The 15,306-nt window shown below is 37.2% G+C and overlaps 2 protein-coding genes across 2 annotated transcripts in view; one reads left to right on the top strand and one right to left on the bottom strand.

Moving 5' to 3' along the window:
- Positions 1 to 10,375, top strand: part of lrpprc (leucine-rich pentatricopeptide repeat containing) — a 56,407-nt gene extending 46,032 nt beyond the window's left edge. The window contains exons 33-38 of the mRNA XM_079634283.1: positions 2,205 to 2,335; positions 2,961 to 3,076; positions 5,316 to 5,390; positions 5,524 to 5,608; positions 6,902 to 7,044; positions 9,883 to 10,375. Coding sequence (XP_079490409.1) covers positions 2,205 to 2,335; positions 2,961 to 3,076; positions 5,316 to 5,390; positions 5,524 to 5,608; positions 6,902 to 7,044; positions 9,883 to 9,954 — 622 coding nt within the window. The 3' untranslated portion in view covers positions 9,955 to 10,375. The remainder of the gene's footprint in view (positions 1 to 2,204; positions 2,336 to 2,960; positions 3,077 to 5,315; positions 5,391 to 5,523; positions 5,609 to 6,901; positions 7,045 to 9,882) is intronic.
- Positions 10,376 to 11,440: 1,065 nt separating this feature from the next.
- Positions 11,441 to 15,306, bottom strand: part of abcg8 (ATP-binding cassette, sub-family G (WHITE), member 8) — a 71,810-nt gene continuing 67,944 nt past the window's right edge. The window contains exon 15 of the mRNA XM_079634553.1: positions 11,441 to 11,753. The gene's annotated coding sequence lies outside the window, so the exon portion shown is untranslated. The remainder of the gene's footprint in view (positions 11,754 to 15,306) is intronic.

Here is a 15,306-nt window from a genome sequence, read left to right as displayed (position 1 = left end):
TTATGAACAACTTGAGTCAATTGAAAAATCATGGCAATTCGTTGGTCAAAAGGTGTGGAAACCCTGTAAATTGGGACATGACCTATATCTAATGACCTGAATTTCAGTAGACACTTGTGGAAGCAACCACCTACAACACCGTCATCACAGCAGCGATGCCATGCACCAAAATGTATTATACAGCTACAAGACTCAAAGATCTCCTTATTCGTTGGCTTGGCTACTAGAGCAAGGCTTACAATACTTGAGATGAGCAGCCGTTCAGATGTTTTTAAACTGGATGCACAGTGAAACTAAATGCAGCAAAAATTGCCACCACATACCTGGCTGCTGGAAGAACGCAGATGACTTCGAGGTTAAGACTGCGACAAAGACTTGATTGTATTGTATTATCTCAGAAACTCTGAACTACATGCTCAATGTTTCTAACAAAGGGAGCACTAGCAGACTGTCTGGCAGGTGAGATTAGATTCTACCCGCACAATCTTTTCTTGGTTATTTTTGTGAAAACAAATTCACGAAAAGAACAATGAAGCACCCTTGTTTCTGTAAATACCTTGAAATGTGACCTTTTAGTGGTTTGACCTTGACTAAATTGGTGTCATCAAAGGTTTGTTGTCTAACAAAGGACCGTCTGCTCATGTGGCCTTTTCTCCCACCTCAATTTCATCTTCCTGTTCTTTCATCTTACCTTTCCTCCATCCCCTTCACCCCTCTTCCCCCATTATTATTAAAGGCTCAAATCTGCTGTGATGGCTATGACTATATAGTCTGAATAATTCACAATGGACCATATTAATGTGGTGCCTGGTTTCCGGAGCCCCCATCTCGCCTCTTAACCAGTCAGCTTGGCTCAGCTGCACACAGCACACGTGTCACTGTTGCTTATGTCCCCCCGGGGGTCAGAGTTCACCCCGACAGTATAAAGCTGTGTGAACGGGGAGCCGTGAGCCGTGAGGAACGCTTTGCTCTTCCGCTGTCCTACACTGTCTCAGGACTTTAGGAATGGCGAAGGATGACAATCGATGGCTGGGCCCGGAATATTAATGTGGCCAATGAAAGTTTTATGCACTTAGTGTTCTGTAAATGAAAGTTGGGGGATGGAGGGGAAGCAGAAATGGAATGGAAATTTTCACATGACTTGCTTTTTTCCACTTGCCTTTTAGTTTGAACTGTAAAAGTATGTTTTACAAGCTATCTTGTTCATTCAACCTAAAACTAGTTTAGTATGAATTAAGTACTTGATGTTAGGACCCGTTATATATATTTAAACAGAGTTTCTGCTTGGCATTGAAAAGCATTAAAAGTGAATTTTGTGAAAATTAAGGCCTTAAATGGCGTTGAAAAGCATTACATTTTATTTCTTCACGCATTCACTTTTTTTAGATCGGTTTGACGAAGAAATATTACCAACTTATTTTAAGTAGATAGCCGTCATAATTAATAACTTTGATTTGCTATCATAAAATATGTACTTTGGAGTGATAAACGCGCAGATCCAGTTTGGCAATTGTCTCCGGCCGATGCAAAACTTGCGTTTGGGGCTGGGACGTGGAGGAGTAAAACTCCAGTAAATTTTAAAGTAAATCTCGTAAGGTCACAAAGAAATGGGAAAGTGCAAATTCCAACGAAAGTGGCTGGAAGAATAAGTATTTAGGCAGGAAAAATGGTCCAACGGAATCGTTCGATTTGTAATGCGTACCGAACCGAAAGCCTTGTACTGAACGGTTAAATACCAATACGTGTATCGTTACACCCCTAATATAAACATATTAAAGTCTCGTTACACTGTATTCAGCACAAACTGGGCTAAAATTATATGTGAGCTACATCTATGTACATGTTGGAGATAATAACATTTATGTGTGTTTGAGAGAAAAAAATACGTCGAAATAAGGTCACAAAAATCATTAAAAAATAGTGTCCACAAGACTTTTGAGAACTGGCTCTTGTAGAGTTTTTGCTTCAAAATGATGTGAAAATCATCCTACCTACTTATTCACAAATAACAATATATTGATTAAAAATTTTGTAAGACACTTTGTTTACAAAGCCCATATTCATGGAGGCGTAAGTCATCATGCATAATGCTGTATTTCACACCTGAGGAGATTAATGGATAAAATCCCTAAGAAACTTTGGCTATAAAGGGGTTTGTTTAAATCACTAACACTGAGTATGACCTCTCCTTTCTCCCTCTGCAGTGGGGACATTGACAGTGCAGTGGAGCTGTTGGAGTCCGTTTACACCCAGAACACAGAGAATCAGAACGCCAGTATTTCCTTTGTCTTCCGCAAAGTTCTAGAAGCCAACAATGATGCTGCACTAGATAGATGTGAGACCCGCACACCACCTCTTCATCTATATCTGTGGTTCTCAACCAGGGCACCTCAACAAAATATTTCATCCGTATTTTAGTCTGTCCCATCAACAAGAGTTTTATTGTAGAACATACAGTTCTTGAAACTTCTCAAAAACAAAAAAATTAAATATTTATTACTTTTTTTTACACTTAAAGTCGACATGAAATGGAAATTGCATGCAAGTTTTCTCTCCTATTGTGACGTATCAGACTGAAATTGCTTGAATGAGGAAAAAAAGGAGCTGAACCATATTTGGTCAATCAGGAATTAATTGGATTGTAGAATGTGAGTCAAGGGGTGGTTACAAGGGCATATATATATGTTTATATATACACACATACACACACACACACATATATATATATATATATATATATAGCTTACATGGTGGTATGGAGTCTCCAAATGGGTTTCTTGAAGAGAAAAAGGTTGAGAACCACTGATACACAGTGAATTATTTGAGTACTTCTAAACTGACTTCTAGCTCTTGTTTGTGAGTTTCTGGTTTGGAGATACATTAGAGCACCCAATGATGTGTTGTAACATAGTAATCACTGTGTAGGCATGTGATTGATTGACATCTCTCTCTATGTCCAGTGAGTGCCATGGCAGAAAGGCTCTGCAATCACTTTGCCTCCTACAGAGCCGCTACAGACCTCTTCCTGGCTTACTTGGACATGGGCAGGACAGAAGAGGCCAAGTTTCTCCTGCAGGTACCGTCTCTTAACAAACCAAGATATGCATGAGGACTCTGTGACCTTGCTAAATTGCTGAATCTAATTCGAGGTGGTATTGCAACTAGCTGACCCTGCTGCTAACCACAATTCCAACTCAAGTGAACGCTGCTCTTTTTGACCTCTTGCTGTCTCATATTTTAATCATTCTGTCGTTTTTACTTGCTTAGATGGTCTTGTACAAGATTTTTCCTCTCCCTTTTTCAAAAAGCACTTTAGCGAGTCAAGGAACAAAATGGCTGCATTAAGGCACCACTAAACCCAGGAGTGAGTAATATCCTTTGAGATGTCGAAATAACAGGAAGCGTTGCTTCACAGCGTCCCTGAGATGGAATGCTAAATATCAAAAGATGATTATTTTTACAGAAAGTCTTAGATCAGCATGTTTGGTTTGATCTTGTTCGTCGAGTTGTAGGTGTCGTGAATGGCATCAGAGAGTAACTCTCAGGAGTGAAGCTGCTGGGCTGTAGTTTTAATTGCTCTGATTGTCGTAAATGGACTCTGCCCACCTTAGTCTGTGTTCATTTTAATATAGCAGCCTGTTAAAAGCCTCCCAGGCCCCTCTGCTTTTAATTCAGCAGATGCAAGAGAAGCCCACAGCCTTCACGATTGGCTAATAATGTGACCTCATTGCCGCTGAACTCCGAGAAAGCGCAGGGCAGTCCAGCAGTTTCAAAAGACGCATACCAACACACACACAGGACAGGATGAGACTTTTTCAAAGCATCTCAGACATTTTCCGGGTTCAATACAAATGAATCTGTACTGTATTAGAGTTTGTGGAGCACCTGCAATAGAAGTAAAAGGGGCTAAGCTGTACTTTCCTAAGAAAGTACTGGTTAATATAAGGTAACTACGATTAGGTTTAGGGGTAGGTTCAGGGGTAGGGGTAGTTATTCAGTTATTGTAATAACTAAGTACATGGGGAACAGGACTGTAAAGTGCTACCGATATTTTTTTTTAAATGAAATATGAGAGATTTCTGCCCCTCTGTTGAAAAACCCTCCAAAAAAAACTTTCATATTTTAAAGGTTCATAAATGTAATCCATATAAATCAAGAGCTTTAATCCAAGTCTTATATGATGAACAGATTAAACATAAAAAGATTGATCCATGCACAATACAGTACATTTAGCTCATCAGAAATGGTGAATGGATGCTCAAACGTGCGAGCTTGGCTTAACGTGAGAGAACTCTGAGGTTTGTTCTCGCGCTTCAAGCAAATACTGTTAAACTTCTGTTGACCAAATTTAAATATCCATTACTCTTACAGTGTCGTAACTTTTTGTAACTTGAAAGCTTTGGTTACATAGACCATAGTCCTGAAAAATGTAATATTGGAATGGTAAATAATTCTAATTTCTGTATTGAAAATAAATGTCCGCACCATTTTATAATTTTATAATTTAACGTGTTTAAAAAGTCCTCGTTTAGTAACCAAAACAATTTCATTTTTTGAAAACTTTTCAGTTCAAATAATGCATGAAATACATTAGTGCTTTTAAGAGATTGTAAATGCCTGTAACATAATTAAAAAAATTGGCATTATGCCACACATGCATGTAACATGAATTGCTAAATAAAATGTTTAGTACATGTTTGCTTTAAAGGTACCACGGTATCCATAAAAGGCCTGATTTCTTCGTACCTGCTAACAAAGCTACTTGAGGTGGTTGAGTCTTCTCAAGACCTACAGTTTCTGTACAGCAGTTTACCCTTCCGGAATTCACTGTGCCTTCATTTAACTTGTGTTATATTGTCCTGATTAAAGAGTGTGAAAATTGCACACCGGCGCTTGAAAGCTCAGGAGCACGCCGATGCAATTCAAAGCCTTTATACGGCTAAGTGTAGATAATTGTACTTTAAATTGGGCAGACACTGTACATTTTAATTTTCATAAAGAAATAAGTGGTTATTTGCCTGACTCCCTTATTAGCTGTATAATTAACCCTTAACTATAGAGCGCTGCACTGAGTGCTAAAGGATGTAATGGAAGATGGATACATTCAAAAACACATGCTCCCATCATGCTGTTACACACACCTCCATACACCACCTTTTAACTGCCTGCTGTGTGGATACAGGAAATACAAGTAACAAGGGTTATGTTTTGCTCAAGGGCAGATACTGTGCTAGCATGAAAACACACACGTTATGATATGCGGTAAATGTTTGTTGAGAGTTTTAAGGTCTCTTGTGCTTCTTTGATTGCTTTAGCGCTGTGCGGCTGTCAACGAACAGAAGGGCGTAATGTTCACATACATGTTACGAGCGGCTCAGAAGCCGGGACAGGTAAACAAGCCCAGTTTGTTCTAGCCTTAGTGCATCCATTTCAAGTCAATTTAGAGCATGAAGTTATTCCATAAAATCGGGCACAATATGGTCACACAGTTTGTGAATAAAGACTATTTTCCTCCCTGTATAGGCTGCTAAAATCAAGAGACTGTCAGAGCTGATTCCTGACTTCACAGAGAAGGAGAATATCTATTCACACCTGATGAAATGCTACAGTAAGACCACTCTTTGTATCAAACCTAATTTCCATGGTGATATGCACTAACGGTCAACTTTGGGGTCAGTAAGATGTATTTTTAAAGAACTTAATACTTTTATTAAACAAGAAGACTTTAAATTGATCAAAAGTGACAGTAAAGACATTTATAATGTTACATCATATTTCCAATAAATGTTCGTTTGAACTTTCTATTCAGTAGAGTCCTGAAAAAAAGCGTAAAATATTAATTGGCTCAACTGTTTTCAGTTGATAAGAAATGTTTCTTGAGCACCAAATCAGCATGTTGGAATAATTTCTGAAGGATCATGTGACACTGAAGACTGGAGGAATGATGACAAATTCAGCTGTCAAAACAGAAATAAATTACATTTTAAAATGTATTCAAATAGAAAAGTTATTTTAAATTGCAGTAATATTTCACAATATTTCTAGTTTTACTGTATTTTTGATAAATTAAATGCAGCCTTGTTGAGAATAAAAAAAAACTTTTCAAAAACATAAAATCTTGCTGACCCATGTGTTCATATATACATGTATTTATCATGCATATATTTTATATATATATATATAAAAAATTTTTTTTTTTTTTTTTCTTTTTTTTTCAGTCTTGTATAGATGTCATCTAAAAATGCTGTGAAATTTCACAGGCAAAAAGGTCCGTTGCTAATAGTGCATGTTAATGTATGAAGCACAGCTCACACAGTGGTCACTTTCAAACCAGGCAGCTTTTTGTAAGTCAACGCAGCAAATCCGTGTAACCAATTTAACCCATTGCGAAATCTGTTTGGGTAAGATGACTGAATTTTGCCTGTGTAAATGAACAAAAGTAAATGTGAGCACATTAAACAATTAGTGCTATTGTGTTACTCTGTACTCATCTAGAACTGCACATGTTGTTCTGCCCTCTGTCATTGCATAGTGTTTTATTTGAACATGATCACTGTTAAAAGCTACATGGTTCATCTGGTGGACAATGGCATTAAGTCTGTTCTCATCTCACTGGTCTGTTTGAGCCACTGTTTTGGCACACAGCAAAGCAAGTCCGTTAATAGTCTGCCAATTAAAAATGCAACAAGCGAAACGCATTGACTGACTCACAGGAGGCACGTTTGCTAATACAAACACATGTTCCCTAATGAGGGGCTACTTTAGCCAGCCTACCGTGAGAACTCTGACACGTTTCAGTACTTAGAGACCTCTGCGGCATCACTATTTCATGAGGCCTGATATGTGCAGAATGAAATATTGGTTGTTTAACACCGCTGTTGTTCTGCCTCACTCTCAACAGGTTTGGATAAGGACCTCAGTTCAGCGAAGGCTCTGTATGAACGCATGCAGGCTGAGGGGGTGAAGGCTGAGGACTTGACTCTCAAAAGACTGGCGCTACTATACACGGAAGCTGGAGAAACTCTTCCCTTCCAAGAGCCTCCGGTAATCACCCACAATTTTTTAACACTTCATACATTTTGAACATGTCATTTTAGGGCAAGTTTATTGCTAAATAAGAGGAATCATTTAAACCAAACCGGCATGTTTGCAAAGTCGATTGAAATGTTTAAAAAAAAAATGTAGTTAAAAATTGCTTAAATAATTGCAAACGTAATATTTTTTTCCAGTAAATGACCACAAGATTAATACGCTTTGTCCGAATGTGCCGCCTTTTATACTATATTATACGAAAAACAGTATGTGAGCCAAGTAGTATGTACAAATTCACAGCATTTATAAAACATTAGACAAAAAGTACCTGGATTACCTACTACTTCTGAGATTCTGAAGTTTGCATTCGATGGACCTCTTTACTATCCCACGAGGCCAGAGGAGAGGATTTGTGAATGAAAGTAAAGCGACGCAACTGATGCCGTAGTTCACATGACAATGACAACATGGTGGATGTAGTACGTTACTGTATGTGATTTCGGATGCAGCGATTCACTTACTGGCCACTTTATTAGGTACACTTGTTCTACAACTGCTTGTTAATGCAAATATCTAATCAGCCAATCACATGGCAGAAACTCAATGCATTTAGGCATGTAGACATGGTCAAGACAATCTGCTGAAGTTCAAGCTGAGGATCAGAATGGGGAAGAAAGATGATTTAAGTGACATTGAATGCGGAATTGTTGTTTGTGCCAGACAGGCTAGTCTGAGAGTTTCAGAAACTGATGATCGGCTGGGATTTTCACACACAACCATCTCTAATATTTACAGAGAATGACCTGAAAAAAATGTAATATCCAGTGAGTGGCAGGTCTGTGGGCGAAAATGCCTTGTTGAAGCCAGATGTCAGAGGAGAATGGCCAGACATGTTCAGCTGATAGAAAGGCAACAGTAACTTGAATACCACTTGTTACAACCGAGGTCTGCAGAAGATCATCTCTGAATTCTCAACCTTGAAGTAGATGGGCTACAGCATCAGAAGACACACCGGCCGCCACTCCTGTCAGTGAAGAACAGGAAACTGTGGCTACAGTTTGCAAGGGCTCACCCAATTGGACAATAGAAGATTGTAAAAACATTGCTTGGTCTGATAAATCTGGATTTCTGCTGCTTTCAGATGGTAGTATCAGAATTTGGCATAAACAACATGAACGCATGGATCCATCTTGTATCAGCGGTTCAGGCTGGTGGTGGTCTAATGGTGTCGGGGATATTTTCTTGGCACACTTTGGGCCTCTTGGTACCAATTGACCATTGTTTAAAAACCACAGGCAAACTGAGTATTATTGTGGACCATGTCCATCCCTTTATGACCACAGTGTATCCATCTTTTGAAGGCTACTTCCAGCAAGATAATGCATCATGCCACAAAGTTTAGGACCGGGAAGAGTACCTAAGCTCAGTGCGACCACACTACATGTAGGAGTGCTGCCCACGAGGCTATCGGCTCAGATTATACAGGCAAATTGTCCTTTTCGAATTTTGAATTGACTCATTTCAATGGACAGTTTGAACGGACTCACTGAAATGAGTCTGACTTTCCCACCCAAATGATATTTTTGCTGCTTTTCATAAATTTTAGATACTTTCATAAAGACTTAATGGCCAAATTGTAAGCACACTCAAATCTTTGCGATATTCATGATGTCGCCAGTTTTTATATCTCCAGCAAAATCATCACAAATATAGTGAATATTTAATATAACGTTCAGCCCTACTTGCACATTGAATATAGTGGTATATTTCCTTCTGCAAACACTACGGTTTTTACTAGTCCTAAAGTGTCCTAAAAAAAGATCATGTGACAGAAGACTGGAGTAATGATGCTGAAAATGCAACTTTGTTATTACAGGAATACATTATATTTCAAAATTTATTCAAATAGGTTTTTTTTTTTGGTTGTAATATTTCAGTTTTACTGTTTTTTGTCAAATAAATGCAGAATGTAGATGTTTACTTAAACCGTTTTATGCAACAAATTGCCTAATTCAAAACATGAGCTTCATGATCCACACATGCTGTGCGCCCATTATGTGGGCAGTTGTGATTTTTCTGCATGATTGGATGTCGAGCTATTTTATTTAATAACCATTTGTGAACTTGGTCAAGCACTAATTGATTAGTGTCCAGTCTGAAGTCACACCTGAAATACTTCTACTTTTACAGTAGCGCAAGAGCCGCCTCAGTCCACTTCACACGCTCGTGTATTATTTACTCCCTGTCAGAACTGCGCTCCGGTGTTTTTCAACAGCCTGCCATCTACAAACCTCACCGCACCTCCGCGCTCTCAGTGCACCTTTTAAGTTCCCACAAAGCAATCTCAGGTAGCACTCCATCCCGCTCCATTCAACTCCTTCGGTCCCGCGGCTGCCACTAATACCACAGTACAAAGAGTCTCCGGAGAGAGGCGATAAGGAGAGATTTGAGGTGCCGTTCACATCTGGCCTCATTTCTCGTACACAGCGGCTGTTATTTATCGACTTTAATTACCCCATTAATAAGGGAATATACATTGTTGGAGAAATGGTAATCTTCTAAAAGCACTCACCTTCCAAAAATAGAGAGCCTGTGCTGTTTAATTACGGGAGGGGGAACGAGTAAATATGTTATTTGTGAAGTAATACGGTTTGTAAGATGAAACGAGAGCGTAGGATTTGTTTGGACCGTGTGGTTGTTATTAGTTTGCCCTAGAGGGCAGGAAACACACAACTACACACAGAGCCCACGGATTCTGACTGCAACACAACACTCACTCAAAGTACAATTGTGTTGGAAATTTTTGGCTTGTTTTGACTCTAAAAATGCTTTTTGTTTTTTGTCTCGCAGGAGTCATTTAGTTTCTATGCAGAAAAACTGAATCAGCATCGCTTGGAATCCATGGGGCCGGCCGGCAACTAAAAAACACCTTCCTTCAATCTTCTTTTTTTAATATACAGCAGATGTGTGCACAGCTTGTGTGTTATACTGTGATTGATTGTTTTTGCCCTTCATAATGATGTCATGATATAGTTAACGTGTACATAAATATTTATGCAAATAAATGTAAACCCAAAACTTTAGTGGCTCTTTCGTTAAGTTTCTTTTTTTATCTTTTCTTTTGTTTGTTCCTTAAATGAGTGTCACAATGAGCTGTGTTCAACAAATGGAAATATTCATACAAGAAGCATTAAATGACAACATGGATTATTTGTGAAAAGCTCCGTAAAGTTCTTTACCATTTCATTACCCATAATCTTAGTTATGTAGTAATGTATACAGTGCTGTATAATAAACATCTCATTGGAACAATCATGGATCAGTTGACATGCATCCTGCTTTCAATTTGTTTCTTCTTTGAAACGTACATTTATCAGGATTTAGCACAAGTCCAAAATACGTACATTATCTAGCTTTTAAAACAAATCCATGACTTACAAAACCTTTCAAAAGATTTTTGATATAGCCTTATTGGCACACGCTTTGATGAGCAGTAAAATCTTCTACATATTTGAATAAATAAACATTCAGACTGGAACAAAGAAAAGCTGTTTATGGATATTTACCAAAGCTCTACTCTAATCTCTTGCCAAATTGAACAAGTGTGGAAGGAAACGAACAGAACATCGCTGCCATCCAGTGGCAGTCAACTGAAGTCTGAAGAGATCTTGCTGTGACCGTCGGTGGACCAGCCCTTCTGTCTCGGTACTACAATACTACACAGTATTGTCACTGCACACGTAACTGAATGGCAGTAATACATTGGAGCGTGTCCTTTTAATTTTATAATGTAGATAACGTTGAAAATTTGACGTTTTTGTTTACATTTAGATATCAAACCACCAAGTAAAAGTTGTGAAGCACTTTGTGTATTCCAACATTTTCGATTCCAGGTACATTCACACATGCATTTACTTTGAATAAAATGCATCTACACTACAGTTAAAAAGTTTGGAGTCTGCATGATTTTTGAAAGAAGTCTCGTATGCTCATTTATTTGATAAAAAATACAGTGAGCTTCCGTAATAGGCTATTGTTACATATTTTATTACAATTTAAAATGGCTATTTTTCTGTTTGAATCCATTTTAAAAATGTAATTTACTCCTAAAATGGCAAAGCTGAATTCTCAGCATCATTAGCCTACTTCAGTCACATAATCTTTTTTAGGAAAAAAATTTTTTTTAGGATTGAATAGGTTTTTTTTTTTTTTTTTTTACTGTTTATTTAAAAGGGGACTTAAAGTATGATTTTTTTTTTATCTTACTAACGCCAAACTTTTGATCTGTATGTATATTGTGACACTTTTATTGCAAATGAAGGTTACAGACATTTATTGTGACTCTTGCTCGTATCACATTTTTGTGAATTATATTTATACTGATACGTCATGTAAAATTTCTGTTTTGTTATTGCAGTGGAGCTCATTCTCCCGCAGTTTTCTGTCTCAAAGGGCGGTGGACGGCTGTTTTCTCCTCGGTCAGGAAGTTCAGGAGAATTGGAGAACACCAGAGGATTTGTTCAAGCCAAATGCAGATGGCAGAGTAAAAGCTGATGCGGTGCCTTTAGAGAGATGACATCTTTCAAGAGCTCTTAGCAAGCTCACTAGCATCATTACATTTTAAAATGATATATAAATGATGATATCAAAACAGTTTAGAAATATACTTCAAGTGGATCTACCATTTTTGTCTTCACAGAAAGTCACACTGAAGTCTTATACTGTAGCAAACAAAAGTTTGAGTATTTTAACCTCACTGCTAAGAAAAATGAGAGGGGGGGAACAGAATCCGACGGCAAAAAAACAGCTGTCGGAATCCGTTCCCCCACCCTCATTATGAGAGGTTTTGATGAAGTGGCTTAAAAAAAGGCTGATTCAATTTTTTTGTGGATGGAGCTTAACTGCCATCAGTTTAAAGAATATCTTTTGCCTTTTAACCATGATAGGAAAGTATGAAAAAAAAAAAAAAAAAAAAAAAAAACGATGACCCGGGACCTGTCGTCAAAATCCCAAAAGTATGAAAAAAAATAAAAAAAATAACCATGACCCGGGACTTGAACTCTGGTCGTCAAAATCCTAAAAGTGTTAAATGTCAGTGATTAGACCACTAGGCTATAGGGTACAACTAGAAAACAAAAGTTTGTTGAGTATTTGAACCTCACTGCTAAGAAAAATTACAGGGGGGAACAGAATCCGACGGCAAAAAACCAGCTGTCGGAATCCGTTCCCCCACCCTCATTATGAGAGGTTTTGATGAAGTGGCTTAAAAAAAGGCTGATTAAATTTTTTTGTGGATGGAGCTTAACTGGCATCAGTTTAAATAATATCTTTTGCCTTTTAACCATGATAGGAAAGTATGAAAAAAAAAAAAAAAAACGATGACCCTGGGACCTGTCGTCAAAATCCCAAAAGTATAAAAAAAACAAACAAACAAAAAAACAATGACCCGGGACTTGAACTCTGGTCGTCAAAATCCCAAAAGTGTTAAATGTCAGTGAATAAACCACTTGGCTATAGGGGACAACTAGAAATTAAAAGTTTGTTGAGTATTTGAACCTCACTGCTAAGAAAAATGAGAGGGGGGAACAGAATCCGACGGCAAAAAAACAGCTGTCGGAATCCGTTCCCTCACCCTCATTATGAGAGGTTTTTATGAAGTGGCTTAAAAAAAGGCTGATTAAATTTTTTTGTGGTTGGAGCTTAACTGCCATCAGTTTAAAGAATATCTTTTGCCTTTTAACCATGATAGGAAAGTATGAAAAAAAAAAAAAAAAAAAAAAAAAAACGATGAACCGGGATCTGTCGTCAAAATCCTAAAAGTATGAAAAAAAAAAAAAAAAAAAAAACGATGACCCGGGACTTGAACTCTGGTCGTCAAAATCCCAAAAGTGTTAAATGTCAGTGCTTAGACCACTAGGGGACAACTAGCAAACAAAAGTTTGTTGAGTATTTGAACCTCACTGCTAAGAAAAATGAGAGGGGGGAACAGAATCCGACGGCAAAAAACCAGCAGTCGGAATCCGTTCCCCCACCCTCATTATGAGAGGTTTTGATGAAGTGGCTTAAAAAAAGGCTCATTCAATTTTTTTTGTGGATGGAGCTTAACTGCCATCAGTTTAAAGAATATATTTTGCCTTTTAACCATGATAGGAAAGTATGAAAAAAAAAAAAAAAAAAAAAAAAATGACCCGGGACCTGTCCTCAAAATCCCAAAAGTATAAAAAAAAAAAAAAAAAAAAAAACAATGACCCGGGACTTGAACTCTGGTCGTCAAAATCCCAAAAGTGTTAAATGTCAGTGCTTAGACAACTAGGCTATAGGGGACAACTAGAAAACCAAAGTTTGTTGAGTATTTGAACCTCACTGCTAAGAAAAATAAGAGGGGGGGAACAGAATCCGACGGCAAAAAACCAGCTGTCGGAATCCGTTCCCCCACCCTCATTATGAGAGGTTTTGATGAAGTGGCTTAAAAAAAGGCTGATTAAATTTTTTTGTGGATGTAGCTTAACTGGCATCAGTTTAAAGAATATCTTTTGCCTTTTAACAATGATATAGGAAAGTATGAAAAAAAAAAAAAAAAACATGACCCGGGACCTGTCGTCAAAATCCCAAAAGTATGAAAAAAAAAAAAACATGACCCGGGACTTGAACTCAATTTTTTTGTGGATGGAGCTTAACTGCCATCAGTTTAAAGAATATCTTTTGCCTTTTAACAATGATAGGAAAGTATAAAAAAAAAATAAAAAAAACGATGACCCGGGACCTGTCGTCAAAATCCCAAAAGTATGAAAAAATAAAAAAAACAAAAAAAAACATGACCCGGGACTTGAACTCAATTTCTTTGTGGATGGAGCTTAACTGCCATCAGTTAAAAGAATATATTTAGCCTTTTAACAATGATAGGAAAGTATGAAAAAAAAAAAAAAAAAAAAACGATGACCGGGGACCTGTCGTCAAAATCCCAAAAGTATGAAAAAAAAAAAAACATGACCCGGGACTTGAACTCATTTTTTTTTGTGGATGTAGCTTAACTGCCATCAGTTAAAAGAATATATTTTGCCTTTTAACAATGATAGGAAAGTATGAAAAAAAAAAAAAAACGATGACCCGGGACCTGTCGTCAAAATCCCAAAAGTATGAAAAAAAAAAAAAACATGACCCGGGACTTGAACTCAATTTTTTTGTGGATGGAGCTTAACTGCCATCAGTTTAAAGAATATCTTTTGCCTTTTAACAATGATAGAAAAGTATGAAAAAAAAAAAAAAAAAAAAAAAAACGATGACCCGGGACCTGTCGTCAAAATCCCAAAAGTATGAAAAAAAAAAAAAAAAAAAACATGACCCGGGACTTGAACTCAATTTTTTTGTGGATGTAGCTTAACTGCCATCAGTTAAAAGAATATATTTTGCCTTTTAACAATGATAGGAAAGTATGAAAAAAAAAAAAAAACCGATGACCCGGGACCTGTCGTCAAAATCCCAAAAGTATGAAAAAACAAAAAAAACAAAAAAAAACATGACCCGGGACTTGAACTCAATTTCTTTGTGGATGGAGCTTAACTGCCATCAGTTTAAAGAATATATTTTGCCTTTTAACCATGATAGGAAAGTATGAAAAAAAAAAAAAAAAAAAAAACGATGACCCGGGACCTGTCGTCAAAATCCCAAAAGTATGAAAAAAAAAAAAACATGACCCGGGACTTGAACTCTATTTTTTTGTGGATGTAGCTTAACTGCCATCAGTTTAAAGAATATATTTTGCCTTTTAACAATGATAGGAAAGTATGAAAAAAAAAAAAAAAAAAAAAAACGATGACCCGGGACCTGTCGTCAAAATCCCAAAAGTATAAAAAAACAAAAAAATAAAAAAAAACATGACCCGGGACTTGAACTCAATTTCTTTGTGGATGGAGCTTAACTGTCATCAGTTTAAAGAATATCTTTTGCCTTTTAACAATGATAGGAAAGTATGAAAAAAAACAAACAAAAAAAAACGATGACCCGGGACCTGTCGTCAAAATCCCAAAAGTATGAAAAAAAAAAAAACATGACCCGGGACTTGAACTCATTTATTTTGTGGATGGAGCTTAACTGCCATCAGTTTAAAGAATATATTTTGCCTTTTAACAATGATAGGAAAGTATGAAAAAAAAAAAAAAACGATGACCCGGGACCTGTCGTCAAAATCCCAAAAGTATGAAAAAAAAAAAACATGACCCGGGACTTGAACTCTATTTTTTTTTGGATGTAGCTTAACTGCCATCAGTTTAAAGA

This window comes from Phoxinus phoxinus, assembly GCF_949152265.1.
Source record: "Phoxinus phoxinus genome assembly, chromosome: 14".
Lineage (NCBI taxonomy): Eukaryota > Metazoa > Chordata > Actinopteri > Cypriniformes > Leuciscidae > Phoxinus > Phoxinus phoxinus.
This window is presented reverse-complemented; position numbering and strand designations above follow the sequence as displayed.